This window comes from Gorilla gorilla, chromosome 4 (genome assembly GCF_029281585.2).
Source record: "Gorilla gorilla gorilla isolate KB3781 chromosome 4, NHGRI_mGorGor1-v2.1_pri, whole genome shotgun sequence".
NCBI classification, from domain to species: Eukaryota; Metazoa; Chordata; class Mammalia; order Primates; family Hominidae; genus Gorilla; species Gorilla gorilla.
This window is the reverse complement of record NC_073228.2, coordinates 36,726,283-36,749,150: the sequence shown is the minus strand read 5'-3', so window position 1 is coordinate 36,749,150 and position 22,868 is coordinate 36,726,283. Positions and strand designations below refer to the sequence as shown.

The window sequence follows — 22,868 nt, the reverse complement described above, 5'->3', positions numbered from 1 at the left end:
GTCACCGGGGGAGCATATGGGTCATTTGTTTGCAGTTCACATGGGTTCTTAGTGAACATCAGCGAATATTGTCGCTGATTTCGTCTCCTGCTTCACTCTCTTTTCTAAATCAAAACAAAATATTTAATGTAGCCCAAAGGAGAATAGTCAGTTGAATAACTAGCCATGGCAGCTCTTTGAAAACTGCAGGTTTCAAATAACTAGGCCTGCACATTTTCACCAACTCAGACAATTAAAGAGACTCCAGGGACCTAGGTGGTGCTGATTCAAGTGGCGCATATTGTCATTTAAAATGGAAAGTCTATTTCTGAAAATAGACTCCAGGTATGGGAGAACTTGTTTCTCTGCTGGAGAAGGTAGCCCATCCTAGGGGGACCGAGGTAAATTGCTTAGTGGCTCAACATCTACATAGTTAAAATGGGCCCATTTGGCCCTACCTACTTCGCAGAGTTGTTAGGAGGGCAGAATGAGGCTATAGATAGGCAGCATTTCATTGGACTAGGTCCGCCAGATGCAGAATGTCGACAAAAGCAGAAGTCCCCTCCCCTCAGACTCCGCTGGGGAAAGCTGGCAGCCTTGACCACCATCACCGCTCTGCACACCATAGCAGGGATATGAGAAGGGGCTGAGGTGAGCATTGGACTGGAGGCTCCTCCAGCTGTCTCTTGTTGCCTGTCCTCTAGTGGGTAGAGTTGCAGTGTGGCTTGAAATGGTCATCACATCCACCATCACCATGGCAGCCCTGGGAGGAGGGACTGGCTGCTACTCTCTCAAGAAGGGATAACTGTTGCACAAAACACTGCAGACTTTGAGCTGGCCAGCAGTTGACCAGCTGACCTAACCTCCCGTTTTCCAGGTCTTAACCTACCATCCATTCCCTGCAAGTACAGAGGAAACTAGAAAGCTACCCTTCTCCCACCATAGTTCTGTAACTTTGGGATGGAGTGAGAAGCATGGCATTGTTAGCAGGTGATAGGGCTCATTGTCCAGTGCACTAGAAGCCAGTATTATGGCACTGGGTTTTTAAGAAAAGAAAAGCTTTTATTTCATGTCAACCAACAAGGAGACAGGATCCAGCTCAAATCTGTCTCCCTGTGCTTGCTGGCTTTCAGGCAGCATTTATATTAGAAAAGGTTTAAGGGGTGGATTTTGGGATTAGCAGGTGATTGGTGGCAGGAAGGGTGAGGTCTGGAAAGTCCTTGGGCATGCACGGTTATCTCTCTCTGCATCCTCATGGATGGCTTGTGCAAATTCAGCGAGGGGGGTGAATGTGAAACGTGTGGCGGAAGTTCTGGCAGTGACGTCAGTAAGCTCGTTCTGCACAGACTCCAGTTGGCCATATTGGTCCCAAACAATTTTAGACAGCCTTATCTTTCAAGTAGAGGGAGTTTTAGTGTTTCCACAAGCTTTTATTTAGTTTTTTTTTTTCTTATCTGCCATCCTGTAAGCTCAAGAATTTCTATTAGTCACTGGTTTAAGTCTTTGGGGCATGGTTTCAATATGAGTGTGGGAAGGGGGAAGCCATTGCCTCTTGTTTCCCATTCGTGACCATCCCTACCCACTTCAGTGGGCCCAGTGTTGCCAGACCTGAAATATACCTCATGTGGGTGTTTGTCTCTGGTACCGTGGGTTCATTTCTGGTCACCCTATGATATTTCCTTGCCCTAAGGTACTGGCACAGCTATCGGGTAGGAGGAGGCCAAGGTAGAAGGCACAGAGCCATTCTTGCCTCACCTTCTGCCACACAGTGACCCCACATGTCTGGGGAGAGGCTCCCGGCCCAGGGAGGAGGAGGTGGAAGGTGCACTGTCATAACCATCACGGGGGGCAATGGCGAGAAGGCTCATGGGCCACATGCCTCGGCCATTAGTTGTCATGTCTGTTGTACCCCAACTTAACTGACTTCTAACAGGCTGTGGTTATGAGTTCCGCTGGTCTCACCTCTCAGTGGGTTCAAGGGGGCAGATTTTGCTGACACCATAGGCAAGGAAGCGTGATGATAAACACCACTGGAATGAGAGGCCTTGTTAATCCAACCCAAGCTCCTGCCAAGTTAGAAGCTGAGGAGTCTAGTCTGGGCCACTTTGAGTACTGATGCATGATCCCAGGGCAATGTGCTGTTCTGGGCACAGGGTCACACTGGATGACATCTAACAGGCTTTGCTTGGGCTGTAGCTAGAGGGAAATGGGAGCTGTGTGTGAGTCCACACACAGGAGGGAAGTGTGGACTCTCCACCTACCAAGGGGCCTTCCCACATACTGTCCATCCCATTCAGCGCCCTGAGGTGGGCGTCATTTCTCCCACTTGACAGATAAGGGAATCAGACCATGAGGCAGAGTAACTGGCCCCAGACCACACACAACTACGTAGTGTCAGAGTCATGATGAATCCTGTCTGTCTACACCTTCTGATGAACTGAGCTACCTCGTGCAGGACAGGCCCAAGGAAAGGGGCTCAGGCCAGAGTGGGAGCATTGAAACAGGGTTCAAACTGTCTGTCTGCCCAAACCAAACGTTAATTTGCTACTAATAGTTTAAGGGCATAGATATAATACAGACCTACCCCAAGAAGTGACCTTTGAAGCCAACTTCTTCTTCATGTGACGGAATACATCAGACACCCTGTCTGCCGGGAATCCTTACCCTTCTCCTAGTGAGCCATGGTCTCTGGCCTATCCAGAAGCTCCTTAAAAATACTAGTGCATGAGATGTAGCGTTGACAGGAGCCCTGGCCTGTGGGTCAGCAGTTGCTTTGTCAAATGCAATCTTGCCCTTGGCACAGCTTGCCATTCAGGAGGATGGAGGAAGTGGATGAGAGAGAGGGAGGTAAAAGAAGGGAGGGAAAGGAAGCGGGATGCCTGGCTGCCTGGAGCTTCCTTGGGCTCTTGTCCATGAGAGGAAGCCATACCTACCTCTTTGGGGTTTGCCAACTCTTGTCCAGGAACCTGTTGGGCTAGAGTGGAGGGGAACTGCAGAGTCTCCCCTTCCTTTCTCTTCTGCCCCCATGAGGAGGAAGTGAAGTAGAGCAGAAAGAGCGTGGGCTATGGTTGAGCCCACTGGGGTCTGCACTCCACCCAGCCTCCCCCTGGCTTTCTAGCTGTGTGACTTTAAGCAGGTGGTTTCACCCCCTCTCCCTCTCCACTTTCTCCTCTTTAAAATGTGGGATACAGTGCCCGCCTCGCAGAGGCTGATGGTTCTGTGGAGTGTTGTGCACAAGGCTCCAGCCCAGGTCCTGACGCAGGACTCTCATTCTGGAAGGCTGGGTGCCTGGCTCTCCTTGGGGTACAATTAGGCTTCCTGGCTGCATTCCTGGGGCATTCGCATGAAAAAGAACATGGGCTTTAGAGTGAGAAGGATGGGGAGGTGAGTCTCTGTTTTTCCATCTGCGTGGGCAAATTATTTAGCATATCTGAGCTTGTCTTAAGCTTTCTGTTTTCTATTCCTTTATTTCCACATCTGGAAAATGGGTATATGAACTATTCTACCTTCATATAGCTATTGTGACGATTAAATGAAGTAATCTCTGAAGAACCTTACTATCAGTATTACTGATATTACCAGAGAGCTGGCTCATGTTTGTAATCCCAGCATTTTGGGAGGCCAAGGTGGGAGCATTGTTTGAGCCCAGGAGTTCAAGGTTTCAGTGAACTATGATCGCGCCACTACACTGCAGCCTGGAGACAGAGCAAGATCCTGTTTAAAAAAAATTGCTGATATTGATTATTCAGTAGGCCAGGGAAGCCCGTCTACCAGCCTACAGGATGTCATTGCATTCACCTCCTCAGTAAATGGTAACAGACTCTCTTCCTAATGTTTACACATAACGGATTGAACTGGCTTTTTAGCATCATGCTTTACCCATATTTCTGTTGACAGCCTGTTACTGTGTGGAGAGAATTGCTGGATAAGAGCCACTGAGATCAAAGGGATCTTTACAATGGGCCTTTCAGTATATTTGTTCTGTAATCATGGACTGAAAACTTACTGAGCACTTGCCATCTGAATGAGGCAAAAAGGAAGTGTGTGTGTGTGTGTGTGTGTGTGTATGCATGTGTATGTGTATGCATGATTTGTTTTTGCCTTAAAATTAGTACATCAACCATGTAGCGTGCAGGACATTTAAAAAACGTCAGAGCCATGACAGGTTCCCAGCTACTGGCATCCAGGACACCTTCCAATTTCATCTTTGGCTAAGACTTTCTATCTCTTTTTTCTTCTTCTTTGTTTCTCCCCCTCCCTTTTGATGCCTTTCTTTCCTTCCATAATACCTTTCTTTATTCTTTCTTTATTTCTTCTTTGATTCATTCTTGTATTTCTTCTTGGTTTCTTAATTCTTCTTTCTTTCTCTTCCTTTCCTCCCTGCTGCCCAATACACTTCTGACCTCAGGGCATAGACGCATTGAAGGGCATCTGCTGCTGTGGCCTTTTGGATGGGAACCCTGTAGGTCTCAGCTAGGTTGGTTTATCAGCTATAATGTATTCCTTGATTTGGTAAAACAGCCTGCAGCAGAGCAACATGCTTTTACCTCCTCTTTTTTTTTTCCCTCATCCCATTTCCTCCCTCTCTTTGGTTTCTTCTTCCTTTCTAGGGGGTTGAATGGTCTCCTCTCAGCGGCCTTTTTTTTTTTTTTTTTTTTTTTTTGAGACGGAGTCTGGTTCTGTCACCCAGGCTGGAGTGCAGTGGCGCAATCTTGGCTCACTGTAGCCTCCGCCTCACAGGTTCAGGTGATTCTCCTGCCTCAGCCTCCCAAGTAGCTGGGATTACAAGCGTGCGCCACCATGCCCAGCTAATTATTTATTATTATTATTATTTTTTTTTTTAGTAGAGACAGGGATTCACTGTGTTACCCAGGGTGGTCTCGAACTCCTGGCCTCAAGTGATCTGCCTGCCTTGGCCTCCCAAAGTGCTGGCATTACAAGCATGAGCCACCATGCCCAGCCTTCTCTCAGTAGCATTTAACACAGACTCCTGGAACATACATGCACAAAGTGAAAAAAATAACATTTTTAATTTCTGATTTTGAAAGTGAAGATCCTCATTATAGACAATTTGCAAAATATTGAAAATAAGAATTAAAATTTGCCCCTGTTCCTCCCAAAAGTCCCTGTTAGGATCTGGGGAGTGTTATGTCCAGCTGCTCAGTAGCTCCTGCTGTCCCCTCCATGCAGGTTCCATCTAGAATCTGGGGCAGCAGCAGGTAAGGCCAGGTCACTGTTCCGTGGGGCTTACATGGGAGTGGAGGGAAGTGATCAGCAATATCAAACAAATAAAAAAGATCGTTTGGGATGGAGATAAATATTGTTAAAAAAAAAAAAACATCAAACAGGGTGGTTTGATGGGTATTGAGCAGGGGTAGAGGAAAGTCAGAGGGTTCGAGGAATTGGCATTTATGCTAATGTCTACATAACGTAGGAGGACTAGGTAGGCAGAGAGCAGAGGAAGAATGTTTTAGGTAGAGAGGAAACTAAATACAAAGGCCTGGGTGGGATCACATTCAGGGGACACAAGGAGCAGAAGGAAGGCCAGTGTGGCCTAGTGTATGAGTGAGGTAGAGCCGTGGATCTGATCATATGTGGCAATGGGAAGCCTTGGGAGGGTTTGATATGGGGATGTGACCCACACGGGTCTGCATGTTTAGAATTATCACAGTGTACCACTGTGGAGACGTGGGAGATAGAAAAGGGATAATGGTTAGAAGTTGCAGTAGTTCAGAGGACAGACAGTGCTGGCTTAGACAGGGGAAATAGTCTGTTTATTTGATTTACTTTCAAGTATCTCTGATCTATTATCTGTATTTTGTATATGTGTTTATATACAGACCATTTATTGCACACTTTCCGGGTACTACAGATTGTGCTAAGCACTTTGTATGTATTATCTAATTCATTTTTCACATAGAATCAGGCATAGTAATCTCCTTTTGCACATAAGGAAATTGAAACTCAGGTAGGTTAAGAAAAGAAGGGGGAAAAAGTCAACAATAGTCCCTTTCCCCAATACAGACCTTATTAGGATTTAGAGGGGCATTTTTTGGGGGTCATTTATTTACAAAGGCCCAAGTTTATAACATACAGGTGACAGAATCAGCATTCAAACCCAGGTCTGACTCACTTCACAGCGTAAGACGACTGTCCTGTACAAATTTAAATCCTGCTATAATGTTATTGTGGATGTAAACACTCTCCCCCTATGCAATAACTCAGCTTATAGGTCAGTCTCCGTTGCCATGAGAATGTTTACCAGACAATCACAGAAACTCACCATACACAAATAAAGGCTTATTGTTCACTCATCTGTAATTGCTATGGGTTGCTCAGGTGGCTCTGCTGATCTTGGCCGGACTCACATATCTAGAGTTCAGGTGATTTAAGCTGACCTAGGCTGGCCTCTTTCATTTTCCAGCAGGCTAGACTGGGCATGTTTATGGTAATGACAGAAGTGCTACAGAAAAGGGGCAGAAACATGCAAAGCCTCTTTAGGCCCAGCCTCAGAACTAACACTATCATTTCTGCCACATTCTGTTGGCCAGTGCAAGTCAGATGCAAGAGGTAGGGAAATAGGCTCTGCCTGGAAGTGCAGGTCACATGGAATAGGACATGAATGGGTTGGGAATGAGCCTTTGGCCATCAGGACATTAGTGTTAAGCTTTTGCAGAAAGGACTTGTTGGACAAATAACAGATTCCTGCTGTGGGAATGGAGACCAGCTAATATGGCCTGAGTCCCGAAAGCCCATATCCTTAGGCTGTATTTGTGAGGTTTTAATTTAATCTTTGTATATATCGTGAGCACTCTTTGTTGACCTTATAGTGTTGCTATCATCTCCTAAGTTGATTGGCTCCCTGAATGCAAAAGGATTTTCAGAGGCAGGCATGGTTTGTAGCAAAGTCAGCTGTAATCCCTGATGATGGTATCATCATCAAGGGATGCCAAGAGGGTAAAAGCGCTATTTCAGATTATGGCTACATGGGATCCAGGAAGTCATGACAAGTGAACAGACCCTAAACTGGTGATGAGGAGGAGGGCAGAGGTGAGCAGGAGGGAAAGATTTGGCACCAAACTTTGAATCACTAGGAGTTTCACTCATCAGCTCTAAAGGAAACCCTTTGGCCAAAATAAAAATTGTCTTCTCTTTCCTCAGCCTTAATTGATAGAGGATAATGTTATCAGCTGGCTAGTGCTCATCAGTGATCAACATTAGACTACTGTGTTTTGACGTTACTGCTGCAAATCTCCTGCTTTATTAACTGCATGAATGAGGAGCACATCAGAAAGATTGGAGGTGTTGCAATTAGCCTTTAGGATGAAATAATAAGTAACACTATAATTTGTGACTTTGATGCAGACATAAATTTAAAAAATAAACCATTGACTAGAGAAGAGATAAAGACAGAGTGCTGCTGTTCCCCTTCATTGATGACTGCTTGCTAATCAGCTAATTGAACACAAGCTGCTAAATTCTTGCTAAAATACGAAAGAATATGAAATATCCTGTTTCCAGTTATACTATTTGGAGGTTTAGCCATGCCTAATCTGTGACAAAAGTAGAGGCCAACTTTGGGTTTGAAGGTAACTTCTATTCTTTTTCCAGATTTCTTTAAGCCCTTTGTTCCACCCTTTCCTCCAGAAACCCTCCTTGGTTCTTCTGGAAGTGACTTTCAGCAAGAAGCTTTTAGAAAGAAAAAAAAAAAAAAAAAACAACGTTCCAGTAACTGCAGAGGCTACATGATGGGTTTGATCTTGTCCACTATGGATCTTTTAAATAAAGCTTTGGAAATACCAAGCTCAGACTTCACAAATACAGGAGAAAAAATGGCATGATTATCTCAATAAATAAATATCAAAAGGCATTTAAGAGAACTTAATACATTATTTCTGGTTTTAAAAATTATTAATAAAACAAGGTTGGAAGAATTGGAACTGCCTTACTTTGTCAAGTTGTATCTACTGAGATACTAGAACAAGCCTTTATATTGAAGGATCTGAAGAATTAAAAGCATATTCCTTTAAAGTCTGGGACAAGCAGTGATCATTAGTCTCAGTCTCTCTTTCTTCTCATTGTCTTGTAGAAACCGGCTAATGCAGTGAGATTGAAAATTATTAAAAAGAAAGTAGGAATTACAAACATAGAAAGGATGCCACCTCTGTCTATAGAGGCAGAAGATGAGATTGTTCACCTAAAAACTAAGAGATGTTAGAACTGTTAGAACTATTAGAACTAATAAGAAAGTAAAGTGGCTGGATATAAACCAGTAACTTTTAAAACCAGTAGCTTCCTATATAGCAGCAGTAACCACTTAGGAAATATAATAGGGTAATATACCCTAGTAACAACTCTTATAATACATTTAAGGAATAAACTGAAATGTGAAAGGCTAAAATAAAGAAAACTATAAAACTAAACTGATACATGTTTTTAAAAAAGCCCACAAAAAATAAAAATGGAGAGCATACTGTGGGTGTATTCAATATTTTAAAGATAGCTGTCCTCAAATTTACCTGTGAAATTGTAATTCAAAAATGCCAAATATTATTATATTTAAAACGGTAACTTGAAATATAACTTAACTAATGTATTCTGAAGTTTACCTAGAAGAGTATATGTATAAAAGTACCTTAGAAAATTTTCTAAAAAGAACAAATAACCAATAAACATGCAAGATGTTCAGTGTCACCAGTAACAAGGGAAATGGAAATTATAACAATAGTAAGACCAGCCTGGCCAACATGGTGAAACCCTCTACTAAAAGTAGTCTCTACTAAAAAATACAAAACAATTTTAGTCTCTACTGAAAATACAAAAAAAATTAGCTGGGCGTGGTGCTCAGCGCCTGTAGACCCAGCTACTCGGGAGGCTGAGGCAGGAGAATGGCTTGAATCCAGGGGGTGGAGGTTGCAGTGAGCCAAGATCACGCCACTGCACTCCAGCCTGGGTGACAGAGCGAGACTCTGTCTCAAAAAAAAAAAAAAAAAACACACAGAACAATAGTAATAGTTGTGCATATCAGATTGCCAACATTTAAAAAATCATATTGTGTGACACGTGCACGCTTACAAATGGTGGTGCAAGTGTAAATAGCTATCACATTTTTTGGAGCACAGTTTGGCAGTAGGTTTTTAAAATTTATTATTATTTTTAATTTTAGATTCAGTGGGTACATGTGCAGGTTTGTTACATGAATATACTACATGATGCTGAGATTTGGCCTTTGATTGAACCCTTCATGCAGAGAGTGAACGTAGTACCTAATAGATCATTTTCAAACCTTGCCCCACTCACTTCCTCCACCTTTTTAGAGCCCTCAGTGTCTACTGTTCCCAGCATTATGTCTGTGTGTACCCAATGTTTAGTTCCTACTTATAAGTGAAAACATGCAGTATTTGGTTTTCTGTGTTAATTCATTTACGATGATGGCCGCCAGCTCATCTGTGTTGCTGCAAGGGGCATTATTTGATTCTTTTTAATGGATACATAGTATTCCATGGTGTAGATGTATCACATTTTCTTTATCCAACCCACTATAGATGGCACCTAGGTTGATTCCGTGTCTTTGCTATTGTGAATAGCGCTGCGATGAACATGCGAGTGCAGGTGTCTTTTTGATTGAAGGATTTATGTTCCTTTGGGTATAAATCCAGTAATGCGTTGCTAGGCCAAGTGGTAATTCTATTTTTAGTTCTTTGAGAACGCTCCAAACTGCTTTCCACAGGGGCTGAACTAATTTATATTCCCACCAACAGTATGTGAATGTTCCCTTTTCTCTGCAACCTCACCAAAATCTGTTATTTCTTGACTTTTTAATAGCCATTCTGGCAGTATGTTTAAAAATATAAAATGTACGTGCCTCTTGCGTGAGCAGTCTCACTTCTAGAAATCACTCCTATAAAAACATATACCTAAAAATCCATCAGTTGAGGAATTATACATCATTATATATCCAAACTATGGGATACTCTTGACCCTTTAAAAAGAAAAAGTAGTTTTATTTGTACTAACATTGGAAATTGCATATGGTATATTGATAGATTTAAAAAGTAACTTGAGATATGTGGGTAGTATACTACCATTTGGGTTAAATCACTTATGTGTAAAAACCAAGATATAAGAGGTTCACGTCAAGATGTTAAGGGTGATCACCTCTGGAAAGACAGTGAATGGGACTGGGGGGAAGAGGAGAATAGCAAGAACCAGGACTTTCACTCTCTTTACACATTCCTGTATTTGTTAACATTTCGCAGTGAACATCTTTGATCATTTAAAAAATTAATGATGCTTTCTTATATTGACAATTCTTATACTAAAATTTTGAAAATCCACAGGAGATAGGAAAAAATACCCCTTACTTGTGATAGTATTGACATTTTGAAATGAAAGGAAAAAATGAGTTTAGTAGAGTTAATTCAGCAGAAAATATAAATATATAAGATGGCACTAAGGTATCTTTGGGGAGAAACGGGACCTGGTTTTGTTTCTCAGGTCCTTTGCCATTTGCTGTTTGATACTGGGGAAGCCACGTACCTTGTCTGTGGTCCAGTTAGGTTTCTCCACTCTGCAGGTAGGGCTGACCTACTTCCACTGGAGGAAAAACCTAGAGAGAAAGAATGTCAAGAAAGGTTCCACCTGAATGGGAAGTGTTATTGTTAGAATGTCCATGAATGAATGTCAGAGTCCAGCATCTCAGAGGCCATCATTAAATGAGGAGCAGTCTTTGTAGAAGCTGAACTCTGAACTATGCATCATGGTGAGGAGTCAGGTGGGGATAAATGAATAAAACATAAAAGACCATGTGGTATGGTAGAGGAGGAGGTGTGTGTGTGTGTGTGTGTGTGTGTGTACAGCTTAAGAACATTTATAAAGCAATAAAGGAGAACATTTTGATACAGCATAATAAACAATATTGGAGTACTAAGGAGGAGCTTGGAGCAATTCGATTTGGGAAGTATTAAGAGGTGTGACATGATGACAGGAGATGGGTGCACATGCCTGTGTAAGAATGGGGAGGTGGGGACATTGTAGTGATGGGGCATTGGCATTGGTTAGCTTTGTTATTAAGTTCAAAGAGTTTCTAAAGGGAAAATAAAATCCCCATTTGAATCACAGGTGGTTCATTTTCTGAGGCAATCTCAAGAGGCACAAGATCAAATCTAGCTTGACACCATCCAGTACAGAACTCAGCAGTCTCTAGAAGCTAGAGCTGAGCTACAGCTTGGCTAATGAGAAATCTCCATCCTCTGCCAGCACCTCAGGGCCCATCTCTTCCTCTTTGGCAAGCAGGATACAAAGAGAACGCAAAGCAGAGTGGGACCTAGAAGGTCACCCAGAGCATTCATTTTGCAAACTCCCCACCAGGCCTTTCCAGAAGACAGATGATCACGGTTTCACAGTTTTGCTAGAATCCGAGCCAGTGGCTTCATGCTTCGACCTGGGGTAGGTTTTAATGAAACCTAAAGAATACTTCACACATTGACCTACCATTGGCAGTGAGGAAGAGGGGGAGATGGGCCAAACACAGCTGAACGACATCCTCTCATTTATTCATGGGGTGTGAGAGGAGTGATTGTAAAATTCAGATGAAAACTAGAAGTTAAAATTCAGAGCTCCCAGTATAAACATTTGGGTCTGGTATGAAGTTCACTTTCACCAGTAAGACACATTGAGAAACACAAGAAACCCATTGTTCTCTGGATGTTTGTGCATTTCAGTGGTTTTGCCTGTAGGACCCTCAAGTGGAAGTTAGATTGTCTCTATTATGTTCTTTCTAATTTGTTAAATATTTCTTGAACTAATCTCCTTCTCACTATCTCCATTGCTACCGTTAATGTGTACACCGTTTATCACAACAGCCTTGCATCTCATCAGTCTGCAGCCGTGGCTCATGCAATCCGTTCATCATGCTGCCTGATTCTTCTTTCCAAGCATCAGCTGTTTGTCACTTCACTGCTCAGCATCTCTCAGTGACATTTGGATTGTTCAAAATCATATCCCCACTGCCCACCTTCTTGGCCACATCTCTTGTGCTTGCACCTCTCCCCACTCTGTTTTCTTCTGATTCAATGTGACAGCTACCCAAGACTATACGTGGTTCTGCAAAAATGCAAACCTCTGTCTTGTCTTGGCACCTAGAATACCCTTTTTTTGCTAATTACTCTTTGTCTCAAGATGCAGCTGTACCAAGAGTCATCTCTAGGAAATGCTCCCTAACCTCCTTTGTATTACGTACCATTTCCTCACACTGTGGAAGCACATGAGAATTACTTCCATCCCAACATCTATACTCTCCCCTAACTGGCTAGTTATTGATCTGTCTCCCTGACTCACCTGGAAAACACCCTTAAGGTGAAAATTACGTAGTTCTGTTCATTGCATCTTGCAGAGTGCCTGGCACATCGCTGTGTGATAGGAAAGAATGAATGTGTATTTTTAAATTGGGCTTCTCCTTCTCTAGTTTTTGAACATGTGTATGTGGGTTTCTGTTTTGCCTGATGTGACGTGAGTCAAGTCATACTCAACCTGCTGTGTTCTCAGAAATGCAGTGCGGATGAGTAAGATAAATCATGTTAGCATCATATATAAGTGAGCTGAAGACTCTTACCACTCATCTCAGAGCACCATTAAGTAGCTGCCTACTGGGTCTCTCTAGGGTGTTGATGAATTAAAACTCCTGTGTTGTTCCAGGTCAGCTGTTGCCAGCAAACCGCAATACACCGAGTCCCATTGATCCTGACACCATCCAGGTCCCAGTGGGTTATGAGCCAGACCCAGCAGATCTTGCCCTTTCCAGCATCCCTGGCCAGGAAATGTTTGACCCTCGCAAACGCAAGTTCTCTGAGGAAGAACTGAAGCCACAGCCCATGATCAAGAAAGCTCGCAAAGTCTTCATCCCTGATGACCTGAAGGTAAATTGGAACTGGTAATCAGTCTTTGGGCAAATGGAGAGTGGGATCCACAGACAAATTAAAAGGGTGACCCCAGGATGATCCCAGAAGCTAGTGCATGAAGGATTTCTGATTTCTCATCCTGTTTCTTGGCATGTGACTTCTAGGCCAGTTGTTTCCTCTCTGGGTATTTTTTGAAATGCACTTTTATGTCTTGATGCTGAACAGAAACAAGGAGAAGCAGTAAAATGTTGGAGTGATTTTAAACCCATGAAGGAAGCAAACCTGCTCCTATCTGCATGGAAACCCACAAAAGTCTAATAAAATTAAACCCCACATCTTTCAAGGTTGAGAAGAGAAAGAAAATCATTTGAGAAGGGCATCTGAACCTCATCGCCCTCGAAGGGTTACCTTCCTTTTAGAAAATTTTTGATAACTTGCTGCTGCCATTTCCCTGTAGGCTGCGAGGAATAACAGCCAGAGATAGGACCTTCCTCCATATTGCCAACCTTGGATGACCAGGGTGGGATTTTGTGAAGGAAACTGGTAGTTCCCTGACACCATTTATGTGTACTGTTCACTTTGTATCTTAAGTAACGATCACTTGAATATCTCACCGCTAGATTAATTCTAAGTAGGTTTTCTCTGCAGTGTTGAAGGGACACCTTATTTATAAAGGGAAATAGATTTACCTTGGAAGTCAAATACAGCTTAAAACAAAATTAACCAGACACAATAATGACATCTTAGGATGAAAATTCTTTCCAAAATTATGCCATGTCTGCTAATGCCAAAATAGAACCATTTCTTATTAACCATTGCTTAGAACTTTCATGCTTCTTTCCAATCATGTGGGTACTAGAGATATGATTATTACGTAGTCAAGGCCTTGGAACCAGGCATCATTAGCCCTTTTCTACTGTCTGCCCCCCATCTCTCAAACCTAACTATTGTTCCTATGTAGAGACACTCCTAGGCTGGGAAATAGGAATTTGAGACAACGTCTGAACTGGCTTAGACCAGTTGTTCTTGCTTTACATAGCTAGAAAAAATGCTGGAAGCAGAAGTACCTGGCAAATTTAAATCACTGCTGTCATCCACATTCCTGAGATTACCTTAATTGATGCAGAATAGGAAAACATCAGGGCTGAAGGGGACCTTAGAGATTCATTTGTCCAAAATTACCACTTTGCAGTTGAGGAAATGCAGAAAATGGAAAGCTAAAGTCAGCGGATCACTACCTGTTAGAAAAAGGCTTAGCCTGGCTCCCAGGTTGTCTTCCTTCCCAAAAGGTCACAGCAGCATGTTGGCCCTGACAAAGGCTATAACGGGGGCCCATGGGTGACAAATCAATGGCTGTCACCCTGAGAATCAAAAAAGGAAATCACATGGTAAAAACACCAGAAAATCTAAACTAGTCAGGACATTGATGGTTAGACTGAGATGGGGTAAGAAAGGGGCACCATGGGCTCAGGTCTTGGGCAATTAGGTACCTTATTTCAATGAGATGCCTTTCCTAGTCTTGTCTTCTTAGTGATCCAATTTTTTATGGTGGGTTTTTTTTTTTTTTTTTTTTTGAGATGGAGTCTCACTCTGTTGCCCAGGCTGGAGTGCAGTGGCACGATCTCAGCTCACTGCAAGCTCCGCCTCCCCGGTTCAAGCCATCCTCATGCCTTAGCCTCCTGAGTAACTGAGACTACAGGCACACGCCACCATGCCCGGCTAATTTTTTGTATTTTTAGTAGAGATGGGATTTCACCGTGTTCGCCAAGATGGTCTCAATCTCCTGACCTTGTGATCTGCCCACCTCGGTCTCCCAAAGTGCTGGGATTACAGGTGTAAGCCACCGCGCCCAGCCTTTTTTGTGTATTTTAAAGCCTCGTATCTTAAACTAAAACCAGGGATCCTGTTCAACGTGGATTTTCTCTTGAATGGAGGGTAGTTTGAAAGGATGCTGCTATGAGTAATAGACAGAACTTCCAGCCAGACTTTCACAAAGTCTCCAGATTTATCAAAGAGCAAGATTAGTTAATAACCCAGGTAACCTTGGCAACAAAGAGGCCAGACAAAAACCATCTGTGCTGGAATTACACATATTGCTGCTGTCATGGTCAGGCCTGACCTTTCCACATAGCAGGTGGGGAATGGGCAGGAACATTGTCCTGCCAGGTGTCCTTGGATATTTTTTAGTTGTGGACGAAGTCTCAAACTAAAGACCATGAGCTAATATAAAGCAGGAAGCAGAGCTGTAACATGTTTCTCCTTCTGGCAGAAAGGTCTGAGCTAAGGGTAGATGGAGAAGAAGGTGTTTCTGGCCCCCAGCATTGGACAAGTAAACCAGTTCAATGAAATGGCCCCACTAAAAATGATCTTCCCTGTAGCTGCCTGAACTTCCTCTCTTGAGCCAATCATTAGGGTTAGCCATGCATGTGCTGGAGAAAGAAGGGAGAATTGAGGTTGACATGCTGGGGTACCTAGCTGAAAATCCATTTAATTACCTCGATTTGTTAAATGCTTATAACGGTCCATTCATTCACTTGATGAATTTTTTCAAATGCTAGTGTGTGCCAACCCTCTAACCCTGTATCAGGGGCTGGGAATACCGAGGTGAGCCAATACTGATACTGTTCCTGCCTTCATGGAACTTGTAGTCTGGTGAGAAACAGGGAGTGTTGATCTGTTAGGTGGGGCAGGGCTAAGTGGGTCCCTTGTTGCATGGAGGTAACTGGGTAGCCAGATGGCATCAGCAACTGGGAGAGGGAAAGGGGGCAGAGGATGGAGTGCCAAGTTTATCAGCCCCGCTCAAAATCCCGCTTCCCCCCTGCCCGCAACCATTCTGCGATAACAAAGGGAGGCGAGCTGGTTTTTCTAGTCCAGGACACTCCTTTCCTCATTCCTGCCTTCTATATCCTCTTCTTGACCTGGTTCCCAGCTCCCCTCCCTCCCACCTGAAAGGTTTGTTTTGCATTCCACACCTTGGCTGGCTCATCTGCATGTGTGGACAGGTGAGGCTGGGAAATGAGAGCACTTTAGAAGTGAGAAGAGCTCTAATAAGTTAGAGAGAAGTTGGTTGTTACCCTGAAGTCAGCTGGTGACTCCCTGGTCTTTAAGACCTGGTCAGAATTTTCTTACACCACATCAGGCCTGTGGCCTATGGTGGGACCCCCCATTCCTCCCCCATCACATACATGCAGTTTCTACAGTGTTCCAGGGGCTTGTTCTTATGTACCCCTTCGCCTCCTGGGCTCCTGTTCCCCCGTGTGCAGACTCTGATATATCCTAAATCAAGTCCTCTTTTGAGTGCTCTTGGAAACCACACTCCCAGGCACATTGTTGGGTATAGATTTACTGATACTGTGAAGGGAGTGGAACCCAGGCTTCTGTCAAAACACAAATAACTTCCATCAGAACTGGAGGCTTCACCACTGTTGTTAACTGGAGGCTTCACCACTTTGGGCCCCTTCACCACCATGACGTCATTGACTCGCCTGACTCCTCCCAGCCTCTCCCCTGCCTCCAGCTCCCCTGCTCGCTTTCAGAAGCACAGACAACAAATTCGGCCAACAACCATTGCACACCTGCCCTAGCTTGCTCACCCAGGTATTCTTCAAAGAGCAGCCTCCTCCCTCCTACCCAGAAGAATTCTGGTATCATCTGTTTTGAAAATCGTTTTTTTACCCTGTTGCATATTGTTATGAAATGTACAAAAAGCTGGGGGTGCTTTATTTAAGATGATAGTACTAGTTTGTGGATGGCAGATAGGAGGTATCTACACAGTTTCTATCCCACACTTTCTGTATTTGTGCAGGGCAAATGCCTGTTGAGGGTAATGGGCAGTTTTGGGGGTGGACCGCTGACCTTAGACTTTCCTTGCAGCCTTGGCCCCAACCCATGTGACCTCCTTCAATGCCAACTGCCCCTTGGAATTCTGAGGGGGGCAAGCACTGGCCTGACCCATTTATTCTGGGTGGCATGTAACTGCAGGTAGTAGCATTGCTAGGACTGAGGGATTTGCTGTTGCAAATCGTTGAAAAAGGGGAGTTGCAAAATTCACCAGGTGCCACCATCAATGAATTGGGAAGATCTAAAAGAAGATCCCTGTTTCTTAGTCTTCCTAAGAAGTTTTTCCTTTCTGTCAGGGAGGCAGCAGTGGGGGTGGAGGGCAGGGAAGGAGGGATTGTTTTTACACTGACCACAGTAAAATATTACTCAGGCTAATTAAGGCCTAGAGAATGGTTAAACAAGAAATTAGAGTAAATTATGTAAATTCTGGCCACCAATATGAGTACATTGATTAGCGGCAGGTTGAAGATTTTTTTTTTAATTTCTATTTTTAATTACCAAAGTGTATGTATCTATTATATGATATTGTAATAGTTCAGAATAATATAAAAGGTAGAAAGTCTTACGTCTTTGCCTCTGCCAATCCCCCTTCTAGAGGCTCCACCTTTATAGATTAGTATAAATCTTTTTGCACCTCTTTCTATGAATATATGATTTTTAATCAAACTGGGGTGAGACCATACATATTTGTATGTAAACTGTCATTGTTTCCACCCGCATAGTGGCATATCATATGAACATCTTTCTGGTGCAGGTGGGTCATTATTTTTAACAGCTGCCAAGTATCCCTTCGCATAACTGTATCATAACGTGGTTGTTAAATCTCCTATGCATAGTTTTTCCTCATTTTTTCTACTGCACATAATGCTGCAGTGAACAGTTTATGCTTGTGTGTACACGCACATGTATGAAGATTGCTACAGGACAAAATCCTGGAAGTGGAGTGCTAGATCAATAGTATATCCATGTAAATAGTTGATAGATATTGCCAAATTGCCTTCTAAAATTTTTGTACCAACTCATACCCAAAAAAGCATATGAGTGCCCTTGAAGGAAAAGGGTTCTTAAAATGTTGAGCAGGGAGAGTAAAGAAAGTTGAAATGTAATTTAAGGGTGAGGTGAGCCACCTGCTTTCATCCAGCCTCTGATCTCTGCTTCATTGAGCACACCTCTGCTGGGCAAAGAGTAGGAGCCTGTTGGGACAGATCGGTGGGTCCTTGCTCCAAGAAGGAAGTGTGGCTCATGGGCCATGCTCTCAGACATGCAGAAACTGTAAAGGAAGGAGACACAAGCTAAGAAACCCGGGCTGGCACCTCTGCACAATCCTGGAGCCTGCCCGTGCCCTGGCTGGCACTGGGCTTTGCTGAAATCTAATATCTTGTTTCTTTTTCCCTTCTGTAACTAATGAGCAGGATGACAAGTACTGGGCAAGGCGCAGAAAGAACAACATGGCAGCCAAGCGCTCCCGCGACGCCCGGAGGCTGAAAGAGAACCAGATCGCCATCCGGGCCTCGTTCCTGGAGAAGGAGAACTCGGCCCTCCGCCAGGAGGTGGCTGACTTGAGGAAGGAGCTGGGCAAATGCAAGAACATACTTGCCAAGTATGAGGCCAGGCACGGGCCCCTGTAGGATGGCATTTTTGCAGGCTGGCTTTGGAATAGATGGACAGTTTGTTTCCTGTCTGATAGCACCACACCCAAACCAACCTTTCTGACATCAGCACTTTACCAGAGGCATAAACACAACTGACTCCCATTTTGGTGTGCATCTGTGTGTGTGTGCGTGTATATGTGCTTGTGCTCATGTGTGTGGTCAGCGGTATGTGCGTGTGCGTGTTCCTTTGCTCTTGCCATTTTGAGATAGCCCTCTCATCGTCTTTTAGTTCCAACAAAGAAAGGTGCCATGTCTTTACTAGACTGAGGAGCCCTCTCACGGGTCTCCCATCCCCTCCCTCCTTCACTCCTGCCTCCTCAGCTTTGCTTCATGTTCGAGCTTACCTACTCTTCCAGGACTCTCTGCTTGGATTCACTAAAAGGGGCCCTGGTAAAATAGTGGATCTCAGTTTTTAAGAGTACAAGCTCTTGTTTCTGTTTAGTCCGTAAGTTACCATGCTAATGAGGTGCACACAATAACTTAGCACTACTCCGCAGCTCTAGTCCTTTATAAGTTGCTTTCCTCTTACTTTCAGTTTTGGTGATAATCGTCTTCAAATTAAAGTGCTGTTTAGATTTATTAGATCCCATATTTACTTACTGCTATCTACTAAGTTTCCTTTTAATTCTACCAACCCCAGATAAGTAAGAGTACTATTAATAGAACACAGAGTGTGTTTTTGCACTGTCTGTACCTAAAGCAATAATCCTATTGTACGCTAGAGCATGCTGCCTGAGTATTACTAGTGGACGTAGGATATTTTCCCTACCTAAGAATTTCACTGTCTTTTAAAAAACAAAAAGTCAAGTAATGCATTTGAGCATGGCCAGACTATTCCCTAGGACAAGGAAGCAGAGGGAAATAGGAGGTCTAAGGATGAGGGTTCATTTATCAGTACATGAGCCAAAAACTGCGCCTTGGATTAGCCTTTGACATTGATGTGTTCGGTTTTGTTGTTCCCCTTCCCTCACACCCTGCCTCGCCCCCACTTTTCTAGTTAACTTTTTCCATATCCCTCTTGATATTCAAAACAGTTACTTAAGATTCAGTTTTCCCATTTTTTGGTAATATATATATTTTTGTGAATTACACTTGGTTGTTTTTAAAAAGAAAATCAGTTGATGAAGTTAATAAGTTGATGTTTTCTAAGGCCCTTTTTCCTAGTGGTGTCATTTTTGAATGCCTCATAAATTAATGATTCTGAAGCTTATGTTTCTTATTCTCTGTTTGCTTTTGAACGTATGTGCTCTTATAAAGTGGACTTCTGAAAAATGAATGTAAAAGACACTGGTGTATCTCAGAAGGGGATGGTGTTGTCACAAACTGTGGTTAATCCAATCAATTTAAATGTTTACTATAGACCAAAAGGAGAGATTATTAAATCGTTTAATGTTTATACAGAGTTATTATAGGAAGTTCTTTTTTGTACAGTATTTTTCAGATATAAATACTGACAATGTATTTTGGAAGACATATATTATATATAGAAAAGAGGAGAGGAAAACTATTCCATGTTTTAAAATTATATAGCAAAGATATATATTCACCAATGTTGTACAGAGAAGAAGCGCTTGGGGGTTTTTGAAGTCTTTAATATTTTAAGCCCTATCACTGACACATCAGCATGTTTTCTGCTTTAAATTAAAATTTTATGACAGTATCGAGGCTTGTGATGACGAATCGTGCTCTAAAATACACAAGGAGCTTTCTTGTTTCTTATTAGGCCTCAGAAAGAAGTCAGTTAACGTCACCCAAAAGCACAAAATGGATTTTAGTCAAATATTTATTGGATGATACAGTGTTTTTTAGGAAAAGCATCTGCCACAAAAATGTTCACTTCGAAATTCTGAGTTCCTGGAATGGCACGTTGCTGCCAGTGCCCCAGACAGTTCTTTTCTACCCTGCGGGCCCGCACGTTTTATGAGGTTGATATCGGTGCTATGTGTTTGGTTTATAATTTGATAGATGTTTGACTTTAAAGATGATTGTTCTTTTGTTTCATTAAGTTGTAAAATGTCAAGAAATTCTGCTGTTACGACAAAGAAACATTTTATGCTAGATTAAAATATCCTTTCATCAATGGGATTTTCTAGTTTCCTGCCTTCAGAGTATCTAATCCTTTAATGATCTGGTGGTCTCCTCGTCAATCCATCAGCAATGCTTCTCTCATAGTGTCATAGACTTGGGAAACCCAACCAGTAGGATATTTCTACAAGGTGTTCATTTTGTCACAAGCTGTAGATAACCGCAAGAGATGGGGGTGTGTTGGAATTGCAATACATTGTTCAGGTGAATAATAAAATCAAAAACTTTTGCAATCTTAAGCAGAGCTAAATAAAAGATATCAATATGAGACACAAGTGGACGTAGAGTTGGCCTTTTTACAGGCAAAGAGGCGAATTGTAGAATTGTTAGATGGCAATAGTCATTAAAAACATAGAAAAATGATGTCTTTAAGTGGAGAATTGTGGAAGGATTGTAACATGGACCATCCAAATTTATGGCCGTATCAAATGGTAGCTGAAAAAACTATATTTGAGCACTGGTCTTTCTTGGAATTAGATGTTTATATCAAATGAGCATCTCAAATGTTTTCTGCAGAAAAAAATAAAAAGATTCTAATAAAATGTATTCTCTTGTGTGCCAGGAGAGGTTTCAGAAACCTACCTCGTCTTACAAATGTAAACACTTTGGAGTCTGTACAGGTGCCTTATATGTAGGTCATTGTCACGATACACACACACGAACACTCCCTCTGGACTGGCTGCCTCTCCATCCAGGGCAGTTAACTAGCAAACAAGGCAGATCTGCTTCATGGAGCGGGAGGCCATGGCTTGACTCTGAGTGATTTGGGTCAACCAGAGTCAGACGCATGTCTGCACACTGCAGCTATTATGAGAGTCCCTTTGTCATTTTTCACCTTTTCATCCTAAGCATCTTTCAGAGATTAATTATTTGGCCATTAACAATGAATCCAAATCATATCATACTGACATCATCTAGACATGATTTGGAAGGAACAGCTTAGGACCTCCTGATGAGGTCACATTGTTGTTTCTTTTAACTAGACTTGGCAAAGAAAGGCAAAAATTGACCAGCCTATCTTTCTGCTGGTGCTGCCTTAAGGAGGCAGTTTGTTGAGGGAAGGGCTGTAGATCATTACTTCTTTCTCTTCAGGAAGTGGCCACTTTGAACCATTCAAATACCACATTAGGCAAGACTGTGATAGGCCTTTTGTCTTCAAATACAACAGGCCTCCACAGACCGATCCCTCAAAGCAGAAGGACCCTTTGAGGAGAGTACAGATGGGATTCCACAGTGGGGTGGGTGGAAACCTGTACTAGACCACCCAGAGGTTCCTTCTAACCCACTGGTTTGGTGGGGAACTCACAGTAATTCCAAATGTACATTCAGATGTCTAGGGTCTGTTTTCAGAAGAAGCAAGAATTATCAGTGGCACCCTCCCCACTGCCCCCAGTGCAAAACAATAGACATTCTGTGAAATGCAAAGCTATTCTTTGGTTTTTCGAGTAGTTTATCTCATTTTACCCTATTCTTCCTTTAAGGAAAACTCAATCTTTATCACAGTTAATTAGAGCGACCCCAAGGCATGGGACCAGGCCTGCTTGCCTATGTGTGATGGCAATTGGAGATCTGGATTTAGCACTGGGGTCTCAGCACCCTGCCGGTGTCTGAGACTAAGTGTTCTGCCCTCCAGGTGGTGATCACCTTCTGCTCCTAGGTACCCCCACTGGCAAGGCCAAGGTCTCCTCCAGGTTTTTTCTGCAATTAATAATGTCATTTAAAAAACGAGCAAAGCCTTATCCAAATCAGATGTAGCAACTAAAGTCAATACATTTTGCAGGAGGCTAAGTGTAAGTGTGTGTGTGTGTGTGTGTGTGCGTGTGTGTGTGTGTATGTGTGTGAATAAGTCGACATAAAGTCTTTAATTTTGAGCACCTTACCAAACATAACAATAATCCATTATCCTTTTGGCAACACCACAAAGATCGCATCTGTTAAACAGGTACAAGTTGACATGAGGTTAGTTTAATTGTACACCATGATATTGGTGGTATTTATGCTGTTAAGTCCAAACCTTTATCTGTCTGTTATTCTTAATGTTGAATAAACTTTGAATTTTTTCCTTTCTTTCATGTATTTTTATTAACAGTTGGCTAGCAATGGTATTCTGTTCCCACCTCGGTAGCAAAGAGACCATTTGTAGAGATTACTACCTAGATAATAAAATGATAATACTATATAATTAGTAATAAATTAACATTTATTGGGTAGTTATGTGCCAGACACTGTGCTAAACACTTAGATGGAATATTTTATTCCATATTAGCTCTATGAGGTAGGGACAATTATTATCCCCATTTACAGAAGACAAAATTGAAAGTTAGGAGAGTCACGTAGCTTACCTAATGTTACAGAGGTAAAAGTGGCTGAGATGAATTCTGATCCCTGGAGTGGGCATTATTTAGAGGGGTGG

General features: G+C 42.7%; 1 protein-coding gene across 3 annotated transcripts in view; it reads left to right on the top strand.

The window, feature by feature from the left end:
* The window catches only part of HLF (HLF transcription factor, PAR bZIP family member), a 59,843-nt gene extending 37,321 nt beyond the window's left edge, over positions 1-22,522 (top strand). For 2 of the 3 annotated variants that reach the window (XM_004041316.5, XM_055388704.2), the window contains exons 3-4: positions 12,676-12,896; positions 18,131-22,522. In XM_004041316.5, the coding sequence (XP_004041364.1) occupies positions 12,676-12,896; positions 18,131-18,346 (437 nt within the window). In that variant the 3' untranslated portion in view covers positions 18,347-22,522. Of the gene's footprint in view, positions 1-12,675; positions 12,897-18,127 lie in introns of all 3 variants that reach the window. The other variant, XM_019028323.4, reaches the window with a different exon arrangement.
* Positions 22,523-22,868: the final 346 nt, after the last annotated feature.